The 22,295-nt window shown below is 36.1% G+C and overlaps 1 protein-coding gene and 1 pseudogene across 2 annotated transcripts in view; both read left to right on the forward strand.

The window, feature by feature from the left end:
• The window catches only part of LOC115213405 (dual oxidase-like), an 81,296-nt gene that overhangs the window by 49,483 nt on the left and 9,518 nt on the right, over positions 1 to 22,295 (forward strand). For both annotated transcript variants that reach the window (XM_036504102.1, XM_029782356.2), the window contains exons 16-27: positions 1,545 to 1,744; positions 3,303 to 3,488; positions 6,048 to 6,131; positions 7,816 to 7,951; positions 8,424 to 8,517; positions 10,522 to 10,697; positions 13,381 to 13,411; positions 15,065 to 15,273; positions 16,017 to 16,247; positions 18,882 to 18,972; positions 19,200 to 19,249; positions 21,101 to 21,382. In XM_036504102.1, coding sequence (XP_036359995.1) covers positions 1,545 to 1,744; positions 3,303 to 3,488; positions 6,048 to 6,131; positions 7,816 to 7,951; positions 8,424 to 8,517; positions 10,522 to 10,697; positions 13,381 to 13,411; positions 15,065 to 15,273; positions 16,017 to 16,247; positions 18,882 to 18,972; positions 19,200 to 19,249; positions 21,101 to 21,382 — 1,770 coding nt within the window. The remainder of the gene's footprint in view (positions 1 to 1,544; positions 1,745 to 3,302; positions 3,489 to 6,047; positions 6,132 to 7,815; positions 7,952 to 8,423; positions 8,518 to 10,521; positions 10,698 to 13,380; positions 13,412 to 15,064; positions 15,274 to 16,016; positions 16,248 to 18,881; positions 18,973 to 19,199; positions 19,250 to 21,100; positions 21,383 to 22,295) is intronic.
• Positions 16,853 to 17,061, forward strand: LOC115213552 (annotated as a pseudogene).

A 22,295-nucleotide genomic window follows, 5' to 3' on the forward strand; every position in this document is an offset into this window, starting at 1 on the left:
TTATTTAATCATTAATTATACATGGCTGTCTAGTAAGAAGTTTGTTTCTTAGCCACATGGTTCTGGGTTCAACCCCACTGCATGGCACATTGGGCAAGTGTCTTCCACTACAGCCTTGGGTCACAAAGCTTGTGGATTTGGCAGATGGAAACTGAGAACTATGTCAAGGGCATATGTGCCTGTGAATTGCTCAGCCACTTGTACATTAGTTTCACATGTAGGCTGTTCCATTTATTGAATCAACTGGAAACCTTGTCGTCATAATCGATGGTGGGTGTCAGGTTCAATATGTCAACTATAATAAACTTCACAACATCTGACAGTTGAATATCTCAAAGTCACCAAGATTGGCCTTCTTCAGAGCATATGTAGAGAGAATTCCCTACAGAGTCAAAACCTAACTTAGAAGAATTTCAAGATTGCCTTGGTAGTACATGCACCCCATGTAGACTCTAAACATCTTGTAGCATGAATACAAGACCAATGAGTTTTGTGGACACATTCCACTCATTTCTACTTGGTTGTTCAATGTAGAGTAAATTTTGCTGGCTAATCTTATGCTGAACACCGGGCTATATCAGATATTATATTTTGGAAACTTTGTACACTGACAGAGAATGAAGACCATTCAACTACATTGATGTCAATGGCAGACACATAAAATCTAGGACCTACTAAAGCTAATCGAGGTCAAAGATACCATATGTAACATGGTGAAATGCATCTCAGTTTCAATAACATGAGATGTCTATGGCCTAGCTTCTAGGGCATAGTTCCTATAGGATTAGTTAAGTTAATTTTTTGGCTCAAAAAGCAAAAAACAAGGCACAATTTATATGAGTAGAATTTAGTTAAAATTCATTTTCAATTATTGAAGAAGTTTTTAAGTTATATTTAATGATTTTTTATAAAATTGTTGCAATATTATATTGATTTCTCCATCAATAGAAAGCTATATATCTTGTAGTGGTGGTGATTATTGTTGATCTGCTTCTACTCATTTCTTGACTGTTACTTTAGCAACCTTCAGGAAGATAAAAGACCAGATCAATTTTGGAATAATTTGAACTCAGAATGTAAAGGAGTGTAGCTGATTATAGCTAGACATTTTCTCCATAGTTGTCATGTCTCTACCAATTCACCATTACAATATTCTCACTAGAGGAGAATGAAAACTTTTCTTAAACATTTGAGCCATATATGATAAAAAATTTTTATAAAAAATAAATGTTAATAATATTGAATTTAAATGAAGTTTATTGTGAAAGTTCATATAAATATATCAATTTTATTGTAAAAATTCATATGGCTTTTTATTGCTAATTCACAAGAAAATATTTCTAGTATTCCTTCTCTTGACCTACACACTGGGATGGTATAAAAGATGTTATACGAATAAATTGAAGAATCATTTCCTGAAAAATAACCATGAGCTTTCAAATGGTTTCATGAATATAAAAGATGTTACTTTTAAAGTTAAAACTTCTTTTAGTTTTGTCAAATGTTTATATTATATACCTCATTTTCTTTATTTTAATTGACAGTCTTGGAATGGATTGAACATCCAGAGTCTTCAAATACACTTGAAATTTTTTTCCGTGAAAGTTCTACAATAGACATGTGGGAAAATGGTAAAAAAATTCGGACTTTATGCTTTCAAGACATGGATGATATTGACATAACTCTTGCAGTCAATAGGGGCTGTACATTTCTTCTCATTAAAGTACCAAGATCATATGATTTAGTAAATAGCTTTATTTATTTTTTTAATTTTATTTACTAACAATTTTCTACAGCTCTCACATTTGTTTTTAGTCTTGTCTACTCTTTGCAGTATCATGTTGATTTTTAGTTTCTTGTCATAAAAATCCGAGTTAGTCATAGTTAAATCAAACAAAGAAATAAGTAAAAATAACCTATGAGAGAAATTGAAGTTTTATGTCTTTTGGTATTGGCATATTGTTGACTCCATATCAGCTCTGATCAAGCACACCTTTGGTTAAAAGTACTGCGTCTTTGATCATACTTTATTTTATTCAGTGTATCCAGGACTACATTATCCAATGTGTTCCTTTTGTTTGTTTTTTTTTTATAAAAAAAACTTTATAGTGTGATTTGAGGAAAATTTGGTTACTACTTCTAGAAGATTTGAATAGAGGTTTCCTTGTTGATATTATTTGGAGAGATTTGATGGCTCAAACTTTTATATATCTAGAACTAAACTTTTGCTAAACATCTTGCGGTGAAAATCTTGTTTTGCCCATTGAACAAGAATTAGATACAATTGAAATAAAGTTTGGTCATGTTTTTCTTCATTCATCTCAGTCTTGTCCCACAACTACATCAATATTCTGATGTTTTAGGCCATTACTAAGTTCACTCATAGCTATATTTTAAGAATTCTTTGAATTCAAGTATATTCTATTGTAAAGCTAAATTTCTATTTTTTTCAATTGGTTTTTGGTTCCATGTTCTGTTAGTCTTAAGCTACAAGTAACCCAATCGTTGCAATATATCCTTGCTAGAGAGCCACCTCTGTTCAATCTACAAGACACAACTGCCAAATTTCCCTCCAATCAAACCCTACTGCCTTATGAATACATCAAATAACACAGTGCCTACTTATCCTTAAAATGACAAGAAGGTCACAACTGGATTGTCTATGATTATTGGTTTACTTGATCAATGTTGACCTAGGATGAAGCAACTACTTCAAAGCAAAATGTGACTTCATAATTCCAACTATAGCCCTTAGGATGTCTTATTGAAATTCCTTTGGTAATGGTTAAATTTTAGACATGCATTCATGTCATCATAAACTGACTCGTTATGAATTCAAATATTATTGACATACTGAGATACCCAAAGGATGTATTCCAATAGGTTATGATGGGAAGTAACTATCAGAGTTGCTTCCTAGCAGAATATAAAAAGATTGATTTGACATGAGAACACAGCTGAACTCTAGCTTGACATGTCTCATAAATTTTGAGTTTCATTATCCAATAATTTTAATTCATTCTTCATTTGTAAAGGGACATTACAAGACTAAACTTTTGCAAACTGGACTCAGTCCTTTATAGACTTTACATTAAAGTATTACTTATGAACCCTATTTTAACAATATATATAGTTAATATATACCATAACACAAAAAATACATGTCTATTTACAGACACTGATCTTTGTACTAAATGCTTTATTAAAGGCAACAAACTAACATCCAAAATAGCAAACTGCTAATTTTTATTTTAACTGAAATGACTTTTTAAGAGTAAATAAGTCTTATTTTTTTCTCACAGATTCTGCAATTTAAAACAGAACAGGACCGTTTAAAGTTTGCAGAAGAAATAGACAGTGACATAAAAAGCAATGGTAAAAAAGTCACCTGGCACTATATGAAGCAGAAAGAGCTGTTGTCTTCAGCTATTACAAGGAAGAAGAGAAAGAAACTCTTGGAGAAATTCCTCAAGAATGTCTTTTCTGAGGTTAGAAATTGAATTGTTATTTATGCGATTTTTTTCAGGTGATTTTGTTTTCTAAAGATGGCATAGTTTCAACTGTCTTTAGGAACTTCTGAGAAAATTCTAGATATTCAATGTCTATGTGTATCCCAGTTTTAGAATAAGTACACCATGCCCCTGTGTGTTGTAAAAGGTGACTGAAACGGTTTGAAACAGGGAAAACATTTGGCTGTAAAACACTGCTTTGGAAACCATCCAACTCATGCCAGCATAGAAAAGTTGATGTAAAACACTAATGACGACATCCTACAGGTTGATACAGTTTTGATAGCTATATCACAAGATAATACATAGTTGAAGAATTTAAGCAGTTGGTAAATCAATAGCTTCCAGGAATAACTTTGTGAATATTCATGTTGCTCATTTTAAACATGTTATTCAAACCTCCCTGTATTATATTTGTATAGACTTGATATAAATTTAAAATCTGTAATTATAATTCCCTATGGTTCAGGGTTCATTCCCACTGTGTGGCACCTTGGGTAAGTGTCTTCTACTATAGCCTCGGGCCAACCAAAGCCTTCTGAGTGGATTTGGTAGAGTAGATGGAAACTGAAAGAGGCCCGTCGTATATATATATATATATATATATATATATATATATATGTGTGTGTGTTTGTTTTTGTCCCCCAACACCGCTTGACAACTGATGGTGGTATGTTTATGTCCCTGTAACTTAGTGGTTCGGCAAAAGAGACCGATAGAGTAAGTACTAGGCTTACAAAGAATAAGTCCTGGGGTTGATTTGCTTGACTAAAGGTGGTGCTCCAGCATGGCCACAGTCAAATGACTGAAGCAAGTAAAGAGTAAGAGTACCTATATCATATCTTCCCATTGTTTCTCAAAGCTTTCACTTAACAAACGGTTTGGTAATTTGGGATTGTTGTATGTGTGATGAAATACTTTTAGAAGATTGAAAATGGTTAACATGATTCACAGAAAATTTCTAATAGTCATGACAAGAATGCTAGTGAGATGACTCTCAAAATCTTCAATCCCTTCTTGTTGAACAGAGAATGATTAAGTTGAAGATTGAAACTGAAAGGAAATTTAAGCAATTTTATTAATTTTCTATTAAATTAGGTATAGAAATTGTAAAGAAAACATTTGAAAACGTGTCAAAAGCTCTAAACTGATGAAATGTACATATAGAAACATGGAAAAGATTATGTAATTGTTGACTATGTGCAGAAACACAGACATTGTCAAAAATTCTGACCATTTGAGTGTGATCCTTACCTGCATCGCGTTACTGGTACTTGAGCTGGTGGCATGTGAAAAAACATTCAAGCGAGGTCGTTGCCAGTGTCGCTGGACTGGCCCCTGTGCAGGTGGCACATAAAAAGAACCATTTGAGCATGGCTGATGCCAGTAACACCTGACTAGCCCTCATGCTGGTGGCACATAAAAGCACCCACTACACTCTCGGAGTGGTTGGCGTTAGAAACTCTGCCAGATCAGATTGGAGTCTGGTGCAACCATCTGGTTAGCCTGTCCTCAGTCAAATCGTCCAACCCATTCTAGCATGGAAAGCAGATGTTAAACGTTGATGATGATGACTGTTAAGAATATCTGACAAAGCAAAATTAATAGGGAAGAGCTTAATGTATATATAAACAAGTAAAAAGATCATTACTTAAGAAAAAAAAAATGAAAACTAAAAACCCCTTTCCAGCTTTGATAGAAATTAGTCATAGTTTATCATGAGTAATGCGATTATGATATGGTATTACATTAAAATTATATGCTTCAAACTGATCTTCTAGCTGATGGAAGGAAAACCTTCAACACAATAATTTCCTGAAATTATTTCACTTCATCACTGCATTTAAGTGGCATGTTGATAGTTGGATAAAATAGCTGTTGATATTTGGCTGTCATTTTGCATTCAGTTTAAATCCTGCTGAGGTCAACTTTATCTTTCATCTTTATCATTAAAAAGTACCATTTCAGGTACAGTTAATTGGGATAATCATAAGAACATCAGATTGAATGCCTTGTGTTCCCCCAACTCCTTTTTTTTAAAAATATTTCTGGCTTATTGAAAGTTCTGGGTTCAAATCACCCCATGGCCTACTTAGGTGGTAGACTTGTTCTGCCACATCACTGCTTGATGCCTTGAGCCTCTGGTTTGAGGATATCTTTCTCTCTCCCACCAGCCTCAGCAGTCCTCTTAAGAGTAAAAGTACTGCTTTTCCCTTTGGAGTAAATGATAAAAGAAAATTGAATTTCAATATTTTAAATTTCATCACATTAAAAACAGACCTGATAGAACAGAGAAATCAGTTGTCAACACTTTCTCTCCATAAATATCCTAAAGGAGTTCTAATCCTAAAACAAAGTACAGTACCAGACAAAAGTAGTACTCACTGTCGACCAATATTATTAAATTTTTTATTGCTTGCATTGTTTTGACTTAAAAGATATTAAAAATATGACAGTGCTTCATGAAGAAACTATACCTCTCTCTCTCTCATATATATATACACACATACATACTTCAAAATTTTCTTTTGTTTTCAGGCATTTAATTTAGATTATGATCCTAATTTGGATAAAAAACAGATGCACCACTCTAAAGACATGCTGGACTTTGAGATGTCAAAAGTAAGTATATTTTCTAGTGTTGATGAAGATAATGATAAATTATATCAAGTTCTGTGGAGGCACATGGCCTAGTGGTTAGAGCAGCAGACTTGCAGGTTCAAATCTCAGACCGGGTGATGTGAGTGTTTATGAGTGAAACACCTAAGCTCCATGCGGCTCCAGCAGAAGGTAATGGCGAACTTCTGCTGACTCTTTTGCCACAACTTTCTCTCACTCTTTCTTCCTGCATTTTGCAGTTCACCAGCAATGGACCGGTGTCCTGCCCAGGTGGGGAACCTATACACCAAGGAAACCGGGAAACCGGCCCTATGAGCCAGGCATGGCTCGAGAAGGAACAGACAGTATCAAGTTCTATCATCTGCTGGCGATTGCTTCACCAGTTGTATACATTTTATTCCATCCTGTGATATATTGACTGTAATGCTACATCTACTAAATAGTGGTAGCATCTAACCTCTAATCCCTGTAACATGGACCAAACCATTAAACCCATCACATAACATACTACCCTCGCTATTTCCCCCAGTATAATGGAAACACGATGTAAACCACAGCCTGTGGAAATTCCTCCCGAGTGTGACTTTATTCATCTACTTACCACAGGATAGAATACCATGGATTATATTAACACCTTAATTGAAGTCCTTACCTTTCCTTACTATGTCTATCACATTATTTAATTTTACTCTACTCTATCTTTTAACTACCTTTCACACATGTTAGTTCCCTAACATTTGGACACTCTGAAGAAACCTAGGGGCACATCCATTATCCAAACCCTGTCCAATGTCTGTTCATCCCTGTATATTACTGACGTGATGAAGATAACTAGGATGTTTTTGTTGCCTCGTGGTGGAAACGGCAGTAAGGGATTAGTACCTGTACACTCATTTATGATTATTCATTTGTTTATATATATATATATATATATATATATAGCTGTATGTGATTTTAATTATTTTAACAATTTATATTAATGTTTTTTTTTTAATAACTACTTGTATTCTTATCTTATACGTATTGAATTTTATACTATATATATATGTATGTTATTATGGTTGTCGTTTTGATAAATAAGTCAACATTCCAATATCCTAAAGCTGATAAACCAACTAATGTGTTTCTCCATTTTCTTATTTGTAATATAAATTAATGGTAACATATTTCTTTACCTTCACCTATTTAATGCAATAAGTAAGTTTATTGCAATTAAAAAACACTTGTGTATTAATAATTTGGGTATTATACCAACAGTATATTGGATAAGTATTATCCCTTAGTGGGTTGGATCCATAACCCCTAACTTACTTGGTGTTATATACATATATATATATATATGTTTATGCAGTTATTGATTTGGACAGGGATGGTACTGTTTGTCAGTCCAGAGGAGTGTAGATCATTATAGTATGTAATCCAATGCTGTTGAATTAGATACGTCTGACTTTGGTTAGCATTTCAGAGTGAAATATGCTGTAAAATTTAATTTGTTCAACTTGACTCTGTCTGATAAAATTACCTTAGTTGAAAATCCAAGACCTTGTGTTGGCACATAGCCAATCAAAAACATACAAAATTCTGTTAGTTTCACTTAATGTAATTTTAAGGATAATATGTCAGTCTATTCATTTGAAATATATCTATTCATTTTTTTTCTTTGGTCTTTTACAATTTCAAAATTTAGGCTGAATTTGCAGAAGCTTTGGCAATGAAAACCGACTCAGAATTTGTTGAACGAATGTTTAGTCTTGCTGACTCTGGAAATAAAAATTACATTTCCTTCCGTGATTTTTTCAACATTGTTGCATTATTCACGAAGGGTAAGTCAACAATCAGTTCCTTATTTTCACTACCCTCTCTTTAGTTACCAGAAATCAAGGCCTTAATCAAGATTTTGTGGGCTGTCTTGAATTGAAACCATGGAAGACACCAATGAACAGGGCTGGACTGAGAGTATTAAGAGCCCTTGAGTATAACTGTTTACCAGCCCCCTTTGAATGTGTGTTTTAGTAGAGTTAACATGTAGAGTGCAGGCCCATCAGAGCCCTGGGCCCTTGGGCAGTCCCTGATTGACCAATGGCTCAGTCCATCCCTGCTAATGAGAATTGTTTTTAACCTTGTTAGAGATGGCAGTTAATAACTGAGTCAGTACCAAACCATGCATTCTCTGCCAGAGTTGCATTTTAATGAGGTAAATCAAAGAAGCCAGTTGTCACATAGAAATGGATACATGTTTATAGAAGATGCAAGTATGGCTAAGTTCTAAGATTATTTTGACTTCTATTTTTGTAGGGACAGCAACAGACAAGTTAAAGATGTTATTTCGCATGTATGATGTGGATTCCAGTGAAACTCTGGACAGATCTGAAATTTTGGTAATGTTCAAGTAAGTTATTTCTTTTTCCAGTCTGAAGCACAATGATGTTGCTAAGAAATTTGTTTTGCTCTGGCTCTTGAACTTCTTAGGGTCTTGGAGAAGTGGTGTGATGCCATTCAGTGGGCTGATACCTCCTTTTTGGATCATAGAGAAATATGGTCATGTTTCTTCTATCACCAGATCAGAAAAAAAGTGACCTTCATTGGCTTCTAACAGATCAGAGCCCATATTTCTCTCCCTCAAATAGACTATCAGCTGCCAAAGTACCCAATCTTCACACACCTTCTGATACCTGTAGTCTTCCATCTTTTAGAATTCTTTGTGACCACATCCCAATTGTGCAGCAAGCTCCATGAATTGTGACTTATTTACCCATGTGAAATCAATTTGTCCACTCACTGGTGATTCATGTCAGGGATCACAGCTGGTGGTCTTCCACTGCATGGTTTGACTTCAGTACTGGTTTTCATGTCTTTAAAATTCATCCATTTGTGCGCTTTGCTATTGTTGATGGTGTCATCTCTGTAAACTCCCTGTATACTTCAGCAGATGTTGGACAGCTTGCACCCCTTTTTTTTGTCAAGAACTCAATGTCTGCATGCTGCTTTTGCTTGGAGCCCTTCATTTACTGACAGTGAAGAACAAGAAGTGTTAATATTGAGAAAGAGTTATTCTATTAATACAGACAATTTGAATAATCCTTATCAGTTAATAAGTTGTATTCACTTTTGTATTACTTCTAGTACAACCTATGTTTATAACAATTCTTGAATTTAAATATATATGCCATGTAAAAGCACCCAGTACACATTATAAAGTGGTTGGCATTAGGAAGGGCATTCAGCTGTTGAAACCATGCTAAAACATACAAATGCATCCCAGGCAGCTCTCTAGTTGGCCAGCTCCTGTCAAACCATCCAACTTATCTCAGCATGGAGAACAGCTGTTCAATGATATATATATGTATGTGTGAGTGTACTTTTTATGAAACAACTTGGCTATCCTTACTAGGAAAGTTGGATCAATAAGTTAGGTGTCTTGACTTCAGAGAGAGAGAGAGTGCAATATTGGTGACATGATATTATTGGTAATATAGTACCATAAACTAAGCTTTGACTCTCTCTCATTGACTTGCAGAAGCATTATATCTTTTGACTCTAAAATTCTTTTGTATAATATTTTATGGCACCTTTATTCCCAAGCTAATATTTTATAAAATTTATATTCTAAAATTGAGACCTATGTAGTGAGGCACAAGGAGCCAGTATCATTTTGTATGAGATCTTGCTGCTAGCCATTACCATGCTTGAAACAGGAGTGAGATCTCACCTACAACCATTTGCCATGCGCGAGACGACAGCGAGACTCTCATCAGCAACGACTATTTAAGCAGGAGAATTAAGACATTCTTTCTCTTTCTTTCTTCTTGCTTACACTGAGGAAGACTGAAAAGCTGGCAGCTCACAGCGGACTCTTATCCTGCTCTAACTTCACCTGTTATCTCCAGAGGTAATGAAACTCACGCGAACGGAGCTACAATAAACCACGTGCTGCCATAAAGATGGTCACTGGGAGCAAGCCACCTGAACAAGAACTAAAAATAAACGACTTTTGAATTGCACTCCTCTGTAAGCTTCTTCATGTTCCAGATCCTTAAGACTACAGAAATAATTATAATGGGAGAAGGAGATTACTCCACAGGTATCACAAGCCTTAAAGGCAGTGAAGTGGCAATGGCGGCGAACTGGCAAAAGCGCTAGCATGCCGGCCGAAATGCTTAGTGGTATTTCGTCTGCCATTAAGTTCTGAGTTCAAATTCCGCCGAGGTCAACTTTGCCGTTCATCCTTTCGGGGTCGATGAATTAAGTACCAGTTACACACTGGGGTCCTTGTTTGTCTCCTCTCTGTTTAGACCCTTGTGGGTAGTAAAGAACTAGGTATCATAAGCCTTCAATTCCATTATATATAATTATTCTAACTTTTCTTCTTTCATTTTTTTCCCTTTATCTCCAGGTCACTATTGGACATGGGAAAATGTGAACTCACAGACGAAGAGATTGATGCTTTGGTGAATTCTTTTATCAAACAGACTGCGAGTGAAGATGAAGCTTACATAAACTTTGAAGAGTTTTGTAATATAATAGCCCCACAAATAAGCAAAATGTGCAATCTATCAATTAACTGGAAAGGTGATTTTTTTTTTTTTTTTTTTTTTTTTTTTTTTTACCCTTTTGCAACCACATTTTCATTGATTAGAAAACTGCCTTTGTTTCACCTGATTTTGAAAGTAATGAAATTGAGTAAAATAATTTCATCATTTTGTTTTTGGATTTGGCTTGCAAGATTCTTTAAGTGAGTTCGTGTGTTGAAGCATATTCCGTTGTAAAATAATAATAATGAAATTATTGTATACAGTGCTCAGGTGCACCACAACTTGTCAAAAGTGTGTATAAAGCATATGCAGTAATGTACAAATGTTTGGAAAGTGAACAGTGTATGAGTCAGATACATGCTTGTTGTGTGTATGGAGGGGAGAAAATCAGGTGTAGTGTTGGCAAATCTCAGGAAGCATGGAAGTTTTGAAGGATGCAGTGCTCCGACAACTAACAACTGATGCCAGCAGTCTGTTCCATGCTTCAGTAACTCTTAACGTGAAAAAATGTTTCCGAAAGTCATGGGAGCTGTGCCGTTTTCTGACTTTGTAAACATGTCTGCGGGTGTTAGACAGGTGGAGTTTGAAAAGGTGCTCAGAGTTATTGCTTGTAAGATGGTTAATAATTTTATAGGTGTCTGCCAAGTCAGCTGCCAGACATCGGAGTTTCAATGTGTCCATGCCCAGGGAAGTAAGGTGTTCAGAATTTGGCAAATGCCTGATGGAAGGTATTCTCTTGGTTGTGACTGGGGAGAGTCATTTTCTTTTTGTGCCTTATAATTTAACACACTCACTGGTAAAATTTCCACTTCTTATCTTTATTTTCCTAAAATTTTCGTTGTGTTTTGCAACCTTTTCAATAGTGAGTGTGTTAAATTATAAGGCACAAAGAAAATGACTCTCCCCAGATACAATAGAATTTCATCATTATTTAACTGAAATTTGGAATATAACATGAAGTTTTGATGCTAGGTTTTTATTTAGATGACTTATTTTAAACAAGTTTTTATCATAGAACCAATAATAGCCAGTGTCCAGCAGCAGTGGTTAAATTGCTGGTTATGGGATTTCTGTGCATATGTTCAACATCAGTTACAAGTATTCACTATCAATCACATGTTTAAAAAGCTTTGCTTCTACTCATATTGAAAAAGAGTGATTAACAAATTGCTGGTGTTGTAAATAGCTGGTGGGCTATGATAATTTTGATGATGATAATTATTTTTTATCATAAGGAAAATGGATTGAATGAATTAGTAGGGCAGAATTCTTCTGATTTTCTGCATTCACTGAGTGCCCACCCCTAGGAAGAATTACAACCGTGTTTCGTGGTCTGCAACCTCAACAGCTCCTTTATAGGATCCAGTTAGCTCAAGACATCATCAGGAGGAACCATGTCCGGTTTCAGCCCCTACTCCTCTACCGTTTTGACGTGGTGGGCCCCCTTCCCTTTCGGAGGTGTCTTCAGCTCTGGTGTTGGGTGCATGTCTTCTTTCTTCTGTTCCCTGGCCTCTTCGATGTATCGTCAGCGAGTGTCAGCCGGTGACTAACTGACTTGTCAAATTTTTCCCTTTAGATACCTGCCGCTAGGCTCCAGCAGGTAGCCCCAGCAAGTTGTCACGTGACACTGTCTCATCTTAACTGACTAGTGAAGGCGCGTAGTCTTAGCCTGCGCATTAACATTGCTCAGCTTACAGATACATGCTGAGTGTAAACCCATTTTGTAAGTGTATAGTTAATAATCTTGTCTGCCTTTCAACAAATTAATGGAGGAAAGCACTTTTCTTTCCACCTTCTGCTTCTACTTCAAGTAGATCAAAAACATCAATGAAGATTTGTGCAAATGAGAAAATTGATACTTTTGACTCTAGTACTTGAACAGTGCTTTATTACTAGTATTTTATCAACTGTGGAGGGATAAAAGGTAAAGGACCAGAATCAAGGGTATTGGCTTATCCTTTCCCTCAAAATTGCTGATCTTGTGCCAAAATTAGAATTTAAAAAAATTTTATAAATGTTATTATCTAAGGCAGTAAGGCTGCGAGTTGGCAAAATCCTTTAGCATGCCAGGTAAAATGATTAGCCATCCATTTCGTCTGCCTTTATATTTGAGTTCAAATTACGCCAAGGTTGGCATTGCCTTTCATCCTTTTGGAGTCAATAAAGTAAGTACCAGTCAAGAATCGACTAGCCCCCAACCCCAAAGTTTCAGGCTTTGTGCATATAGGAGAAAGGATTATTATCTAAGACCTCAGGTTTTTTACTTCCTGAGTTCAAATCGTGCTGAGGTCAACTTTACATTTGGTCCTTTCAGGATCAATAAAATAAAGTACCAGTCAAGTACTGGGGTCAATGCAATTGATTTGCTCCTTCCTTTCAAAATTGATGACCTTTGGTTAAAATTAGAAAGAATTATTATTCTTTGTTTTTCTAGCAAGAAGCAGTAAACTTTGTTTTGATTAAGCAGCCACAAAAAAAAAACAAAAAAAAAACTGGTGGAAATTGAAAAAAATCCTGGATATGTTCTAAGAATCTTGATTGAATTCACTCCAGAATTAACTTTAGCATTGGTCTATCCTTGGTTAATAACATTAACACCAGCAGTATATTGTAACATAACAATAGAAGGTAGTGGGGAAACAACTCAATTAGCTATAACACTCTACGAAACATTCACTAAAAATGCTAATTTTTGTTTTATGATATTTCTATATTTGTAGCACCCAAGGAATGTTTTCCAGGAAAGCGAAAGTAAGTCCCTATTTTTATTGTTATATCATTAATTTCTCTGAAATAGCTATCACTTCGATCCTCCCAGTCCATTATAGTGTGGATTCCTTGTGGTAATCATTGTTGTTGCAGTATGGTGGGTGGTTGTGATAGTAAAGAATAAATGACTTTTGTTATTGTTGTAGTGGTTTCTTCCCTACTACCCAACTCTATCCAGATCAACCAAGATGCAATGTGCATGCACACATTTCAATGAGTGTATATTCATATTCTATTTACGGGCTCTTTCATTGGATGATATAAGACTAGATCTAGTTTAATTGTTTCAATCATCTTTTATTTTTATGTTAAGGTTTATAAGAGTCTTACATTCAATTAGATTATATATTTTTAATTGGTCAGTTTTAGTTGGTTATTGGTGCTAGTTCATTAGAAATTTAGTGAGATACAGGATTTTATAGGGTTAGATATTAGGAATTACATTACAGTGGATTTAAAGTACATGTGAAGGACTTCTGTCAGTTTCCATTGACCAAAAACTCGCAGGGAGCTATTGCAGACATGCCAAGGGTACCATGCTGTGGGACTGAACCAGAAATCATTTGTAAGTGAACTTTTTAACCACTCAGCCATGTCTGCACCATTGTAGTATGGTGGTGGTGGTGGTGGGGGGGGTATGCACTGTGTCCATCATTTGTTGGCAGTACCCTACTACACCCGGCAGATGACACCTTTGCACCACTCAGGCGGCAAACCTTCAATCCATGGGTCGGTTTGGATAGTCGTTGCTAGTAAGGGTTTTACGAGACTGGAGTGCAGATCCTACCTCAAACTCTTTTAGTCATCTTTTATGACACACAGAGGAAATTTTGGGTCTATTCTTTGACATGCCATCGCAACACAGCACTAGAGGAACATAAATGAAGTGTTTTGTTCAAGAACGCAACATGCCACCTGATCTGAGAAATGAACCAACAATCTGGCGATTGAGTGCAATACTAATTACTAAGCCACATTCCTTCACACCATTTTACAGATTAAATTTGATTTGATTGAATGGGGTTTAATTAGTTATCCTCTCATGGTTGATAAAATAAGTACTAGCCAAGCACTGGAGTTGATGTAATGGACTTGTCTCTCCTTCAACATTGCTGGCTGTGTGCCAATATTAAAAAGAGCTGATTAGTTGTTAAACAATTTTGGAAATATACTGGTCTTGCAAGTAACTTGATTTGAGACTGTGCATTGAAATTTAAACATGTAGTGTGGAAGACTTATAATCATTGAACAACACAAAAGCTTCATTTAAACATTTACTTACTCCCAGAATTTTGGTTCCAACAACTGCGATTTGGTCACTGACATGTTCCTACTGAAAATGGTTTGAGGCAAGGCCATGGGTCAGAAATATATAGGGTTCAGGGTTTTGAATATAATTTTTTACATCTGTAAACTATAATTCAATCATTCTGGTTGTCATTGTCTGTTGCTCAGAGTTGGTCAGTTAACTTGGCATTTGGTTGTAACACATGTATACATATTTTTAGTCTTTTTTAAATAAAAACCATAAAAGAATTTCTTACTTTCTCTTTTCCTTAGGAAATTATATCTTATCTTGCTCAGAGTATTTATTATTTCAGATTAAAAAATTTTTTTTTTTTCTATCTATTTCAGTTCGGAGAAAACAACTCAACAAACAGTTCCCAAACAAAATCTTGACAAACATGAGTTGCGGACGAATTTTGTATCTTTTACAAAATATACCCCCGTTAAAGCAAAGATAATTTCAGCAAAAAATTTTGTGGAAAACTACAGACAGCACATTTTCTTTCTAATTTTACTCTACGCTTTTACCTTGGGAGTTTTTGCTGAAAGATTTTATTGTAAGTATCCATATGAATCTTTTTTCTTTCTTTTTTTCCCAAGGGTTGAAAATCATTAAAGCATTGATTCATTATGATCCGAGTTCAAATCCTGCTGAGGTCAGTTGTGTCATCTCCCTATAATCAATAAAGTATCAGTTAAGAACAGGGGTCAACGATTTGAACTTATATCCTCTTCTTAAAAACTACTGGCTGTGTGCCTTTATTAGAAACAATTATCATTTCACCACAGATGAACTCTGAACAAATCTTTTAACAGATCTTCTGCGCATGAACATCTAATCTTACAGAAATAATAATTTCTTTATTGCCCACAAGGGGCTAAACATAGTGGACAAACATGGACAGACAAAGGGATTAAGTCGATTATATCAACCCCAATGCATAACTGGTACTTAATTTATCAACCCTGAAAGGATGAAAGGCAAAGTCGACCTCAGCAGAATTTGAACTCAGGACGTAACGGCAGATGAAATACGGCTACGCATTTTGCCCGGCGTGCTAACGTTTCTGCCAGAAATAATGTCCAGGAAAACGTTCAGCTATGTGTTATTTTAATTTTTTTTAGGTGGTAGAGGTAGATTTGAGGGAAATTTGGCTGCTGCTTCTATCTGGCCATATCAAGGCTTCCTTTACCGTCTTATTTTCAGTGACAAGACTAATTTTTAAAAACTTGACCACATATAAACCTAAAACAAGTTAGGACTAACCTCATGTGTTGATACTGTCTTTTTTTACTTCAGATTATTCAGTAGAAAATGAACACGTTGGCCTACGTCGCATGATGGGTTATGGTTTGAGTGTGACTCGAGGTGCTGCAGCAAGTATGTCCTTCAATTTTAGCTTGTTGCTGCTGACAATGTGTAGAAACCTTATAACCTTTTTGAGGGGCACATTTCTCAACATGTATATTCCGTTTGATTCAAATGTTGCTTTCCATAAATTAGTGGCCTGGAATGCACTTTTCTTCACAGGTTAGTATTCTTTTTTTTTTCCTATATGATAAATGCATTTTAGTCATTTCTTTCTATACTTTTCAATTTCATATGTATAATTGCTTTTTTAAGGATCACTTGTGCCCATGCTAGTAGGGTGCAAGTGTGATCGTTGCCAAAGCAGCCAACTGGCTTCCGTGCCAGTGGCACATAAAAGGGCACCATTTGAGCGTGATCATTACCAAAGTCGCCTTACTGGCACCTGTGCTGGTGGCATGTATAAAAAGATTCGAGCGAGATCATTGCCAGTACTGCCTGACTGGCCCCTGTGCCATGGCATGTAAAAAGGCACCATTCGAGCATGATCATTACCAAAGTCGCCTTACTGGCACCTGTGCTGGTGGCATCTGTAAAAGGATTCGAGTGAGGTTGTTGCTAGTACCACCTGACTGGCCCCCATGCCGGTGGCACGTAAAAAGCACCCACTACACTCTCGGAGTGGTTGGTATTAGGAAGGGCATCCAGCTGTAGAAACTCTGCCAAATCAAGATTGGAGCCTGGTGCAACCATCTGGTTCGCCAGCCCTCAGTCAAAATCGTCCAACCTATGCTAGCATGGAAAGCAGACGTTAAACGATGATGATGATGTCTTAAGTATGTGTCGCAATGGTATCCAATTCTGTTGAGCGGATCAACAACATCACGATGATGTGAGATTGTATTGAGTCCTGAGCGTGAAGCAGGGTTTTCTTAATCGTTCATTACTCCGCCTTCAATGAATGTGAGAAATCCATTAAAGATCATTCTTGAGAGGTTTAATAACTTCTTAAGCGGGTCTCAATACTTTGAGTGATGCTCTCAATACACCAGTGCATCAGCATAGCTGCAGCCCTGAGCTGAAACTACAGAAAAAGAAAAAAAGAAATTTTGTATGGTTGAACAGGTCTTATGCAATGCATCTTCCTGCATCTTGTTGCATTCTTTTCTCATTTCCTTTGTAATGTTCAGCAGGAGTGGCTATGTGGTAAGTAGCTTGCTAACCAACCACATGGTTCCGGGTTCAGTCCCACTGCATGGTATCTTGGGCAAGTGTCTTCTGCTATAGCCCTGGGCCAACCAATGCCTTGTGAGTGGATTTGGTAGATGGAAACTGAAATAAGCCTGTCGTATATGTGTATATATATGTATGTTTGTCCCCCTGGCATTGCTTGACAACCGATGCTGGTGTGTTTGCATCCCCGTCACTTAGCGATTCGGCAAAAGAGACCGATAGAATAAGTACTTGGCTTACAAAGAATAAGTCCCGGGGTCGATTTGCTCGACTGAGGGCGGTACTCCAGCATGGCCACAGTTGGATGACTGAAACAAGTAAAAGAGTAAGAATAATGATATTTAGTTAACTTGCAAATATTTTCAAAAATGCTTTATTTCAAATCTAATGAAATTCAGAATAGCAAAAAGAAAAAAAAAAAAAATGTTATTTTGACTTTGGGGTATCTTTTAGTAAAATAAATTCTCCAACACTCAGACTTGGTCTGTAGGATATCACAATCCTTTAATGTCCTGAATTCCACTGCATATCTTTTGTGTGGTGCCACTGTCTACCAGAAGAGACAAATGGAAAAAAAAATTCTCAGCAGGGTTTTGCCACCTGATAAGAAGAAGGTGTTGGATGCAACAAGGTTGGGGAGAGGTGGAGAGACAAGTGAGTTGGAAGTAACTGAATGCAAGTAGTATAAGACCAGTCAGCTGTGAGGAGCAGAGGCCATGATAATTGCATTGAAAGAGATAGAAAAAGGATACAGCATGCCTATAGGTCAGAGACTGGAGCATGTCTGTTAGTAATTGATTGAATACCATTTGATCGGCTGACCCTTTTCTGGATGTGGCTCAGGATGTGTGTGTGTGTGCATAACAGTAGTATTGTTCCAGATTTGGGAGTAATTTTTCATTGTGGGCTTCACTTAAACTCTGTAAAGTATGAGCAGCTGTTCAGAGCGGAAATGAATTCTCACTCTGAAGAAAAGGGCTGCTTTTTAAGATGTGGTTCTATCTATGTTAAGCATTTGCTTTTGCCAGAGCATCATAATTCATACCTGCAGCACAAAGCCCATGACCACAGCTCAAATACTAGAAAAATATTGTTCCAAAGACGTTCAAAGTGAATAGTTGTTTGTTATGTAAAACTTGTTAATTTGCTTTAATTTGTTCCTTTTGACAAAGTAACCGTTTTGATACTGTCACTTACAACTAGCCAAAATTATGTAGCTATTTGAAAGCTAAATCAGCTATATTTATATTATATTGTAGGGTGGTGGATTGGCAGAATTATTACAACATTGGACTAAATGCCTTGCTATATTTGATCTAGCTCTTTATGTTCTGAGTTCAAACCCTACTGATGCTGACCTTTTATTTCATCCCTCTACAGTCAATAAAATACGCTAGTCAATTTCAGGGGTGGGGGCATGTAATTAACTAACACCTCACCCTACAAAACTTCTGGCATTGTGCCTAAATTAAAAATAATTTTATTACATTGTAATATTGTTATCTCAACTAGGACCAAAGCTGTTAGTTATAATTACCATAGAACCTCTTTGAAGTCATTGAAAATTCATTTCCCAAACTTGCAAACTAACCATTTACTAAATCATGTTTTTATATTTAACAGCACTACATGTAATTGGATATGGCTTCAATTTCTATCACGTTGCCACTCAACCTTCAGCCCTTTTATGTATATTTCGAAATATTGTCTTCAGGTAAGAAAATTCTGCTACTGAAAACAAACTGGTATATTATACAAATAAAATTGAAGTTCATTGAAGTTCATTTTAAAATTGTAAATTTATATTGTGCTTCTTTTTAAAATATATGTGAATAAATACATGAATAGATTTTAATATATGAATAATTAAAGCTAATTTTCAAAATAGTACTTGTTTTCAAAAGCATAATAAAAAAAATAATTTTTCTATTTTTTCCACAGATCTGATTACTTACCCAAATTTCACTTTTGGGTTTTTGGAAACATTACTGGTAAGAACTCTTCTCTTGAATTTTTACTAAAGATATCTTTTAACTTAAATTTTCTTTTATTTAGTTGCAAATAATATCAGATTAATGTTATATCTTTCTCCAAATTAGTGGAATTTTTCAAAATTGTGTGTTTGTGTGTATGTTTGTATGTTTGTGTGTGTGTTTACACACATATATGTCTGTATAATATATGAGTGCATGTGTATGTGTGTATAATATACGTGTGTGTGTGTGTGTGTGTATAATAAATACAATGTATGTGTATAAAAAATGTGTCTATTGTAAATGTGTGTATGTAATATGTGTATGTGTGTGTGTATAATGTGTGTATATAATGTATGTGTGTGTGTATTATGCGTGTGTGTGTGTGTGTGTATCATAAGTGAAATTATGCTAAATACAACTAAATTGAAAATCTATTTCATCCCTGGCGATATCAGCAATTCTGAAAACATTTGGGTGTAAATTTTACATGAGTAGAAGCTTTTTTTTAACAAATTTTATCAGGAAAAAATCACCTGCATAAATTACACAGGTTTTTATATTATATCTATGTATGTATATATATGCGTGTGTGTTTGTGTGTGTGCGTGCGTGGATCAAGGATATTTGCTGCCATGTAGTTTATGGCAACTTGGGCAATTGTCTTCTACTACATCCCTGGGCCAAGCAATGCCCTGAGAGTGGATTTGGTAGATGAAAACTGTGCAGAAGCCCATCATATATGTGGGTGATTGAGTCTTGTCGTATTTGTTCCCTCCACCTCCACTTGAGAAATGGCTTTGTTATGTTTATGTCCCTGTAACTTAGCAGTTCAGCAAAATAGACAAATGGAATAAGTACCAGACTCAAGCAGTATGGTTAATTATAATTAAGTGCCAATTCTTGATCAGTTAAAACTCTTGAAAATAGTGTCACAGCATGGCTACTAACCAGTAACTGAAACCAGTAAAAGAATGTGTCTGTATCAGTGGTTCACAAAGTGGGCAGCACTGCTGCTCCCCTGGGAAACCATTGGGGCGATGGATGTCAAGAGCAAACAAAATAATGGGTTAACTAAGTTAAGCTTTTTGAAATACAGCTGTTTTGAATTTGCTGCAGGAAATCATCTACGTTTGTGGTGGTGGTGGTGGTGGGGGGGGGGGTGCACTAGGAATATGGTCTGCATGTCAAGTGAATGGCAGCACAAACATGGTTGAGAAACTTTGGTTTATATGAATGCCTAGATGTGCATGTTTTGGCTATTTCATTAAACTACATCTGGTAATGAGGCCTTGGTTCAGAAGTTCCAGGATTTTGAGAGGTGTGGAACCACCTGTTGGTCACTACTCTGACCCTGAATAGTAGCACTCGTCAAGGTTCTAGCTATGGGCTAAATAGACAGTAACCACCTGAGCCAATGTACATGCGATGAAATCATAGGATGCAGCGTTATTGATATGAACTATTTCAGCAGAACTTATTGAGTTAGTAGCAAATATCATCAGACACTGAGCAAATGAACAGACAGCAAACTATCAACAGCCAAGATCAATCTGTTCACTTAGTGAACTATTGCCATCATCAGTAGTCACGGTAAGAGCATATATTTCAACTAGCAAAGGACCAACATGATTTATTGGTCTGGGCAAGTTGCCCGATTCAGATGGAGATGTGCATATGTTTTTATAGATATGGCTGTGCACAGATCTATGTGTATGCATAGATCTGTGTATGCAATGATAAGCATTGTCAGTAAATATGCCTGTGTGTCTGTGTTGATATGCATGTATGTGCTTGTGCTGAATTTGTGTGCATATGTTTACATATGTTTATTTGTTGATATTCTTAATGATTTCTTATCTCCCACAGGAATTACTGGTGTGATGTTAATAGTCCTTGTCTGTGTTGTATATATGTTTGCCACCCAGCAGAGTCGACGTTATATCTTCAGTGCATTTTGGCTTACCCATAAACTAATAATACCCTTGTATATCATTACAATACTTCATGGTAGTGCAGTGGTTGTGCAGAGACCAATGTTTTGGGTCTATTTTATTGGACCAGCTATTCTTTTCAGTATTGATAAATTGGTGAGTTTAAGCCGAAAACGTACAGAAATAAGTGTTATCCGAGCTGAGAAACTGCCCAGTGGTAAGTTCTTTATGATCCCTATTTACTTCATGTAAAAAAAAAACAGTGGATGAGAGGCAATATGCCTTTTTGTAGAGATAGGTGTTAGAGGATTTGCTGAAGCCAGAATTTACTCAATGCTCAGGAGTTTTGGACTATCTATTCAGGACACAAAAGATGTTGCCAGAAAATTGTCAAACTTTTGAGAAAGCAAGCTATCACATTTGTCTTGAGTGAGGATGAGTGGTGCAATGCAAATGAACATCAAAGATGGTAGGAACATCTGGCCCAGATGTTGAGTCCTCTGACTAGCAAATCTCATGCTGCTGTATGGTTTTGTTGCCTACATCAGTGGGTGACCTTAGGCAGCACTGTAGGTGTTTCTGCAAAGAGGGCCTGAAAAACCTACAGAGCTGTTTCATTGTCTGATGAGATACCAACTCCTCTATTCAGAAACAGGATACAGCAGCACCCTCAGCATGCAAGTGTTTACCCGAAACATGTGGCCTAGTGGTTAAGGTGTTTTTGTTCATGATCATAAGATTGAGGGTTCAATTTCGGGTAGGGCAGAGCATTGTGCTCTTGAGCAAAGCACTTCAGTTCACATTGATCCAATCTACTCAACTTTAATGAATAGCAGGTTGATGTTGGTGCAATCCTCTTTCCTTACAGCTGGATGTAAGGAAAGTTGCTCCACTCAGTGTGAAAGGGCCAAGAAGCTGTTTGAGTCTTAACTACACAGACCCTAAAACTATTAGCAAAAGTATGGCATATGTTACCAAGCCATACTTAGAGTAACAAATGGTTGTGGTTTATCTCTGTTGATGAGCATTTTCTGCCTAGTTATTTATTAGAAAGCAGAAAAAAATGTTTTAAAGAATGCTGTGTTAAAAACACAACAAATGTCAGAGGGAGATGAAAATCTTTCCTGATA

This window comes from Octopus sinensis, linkage group LG6 (genome assembly GCF_006345805.1).
Source record: "Octopus sinensis linkage group LG6, ASM634580v1, whole genome shotgun sequence".
NCBI lineage: Eukaryota > Metazoa > Mollusca > Cephalopoda > Octopoda > Octopodidae > Octopus > Octopus sinensis.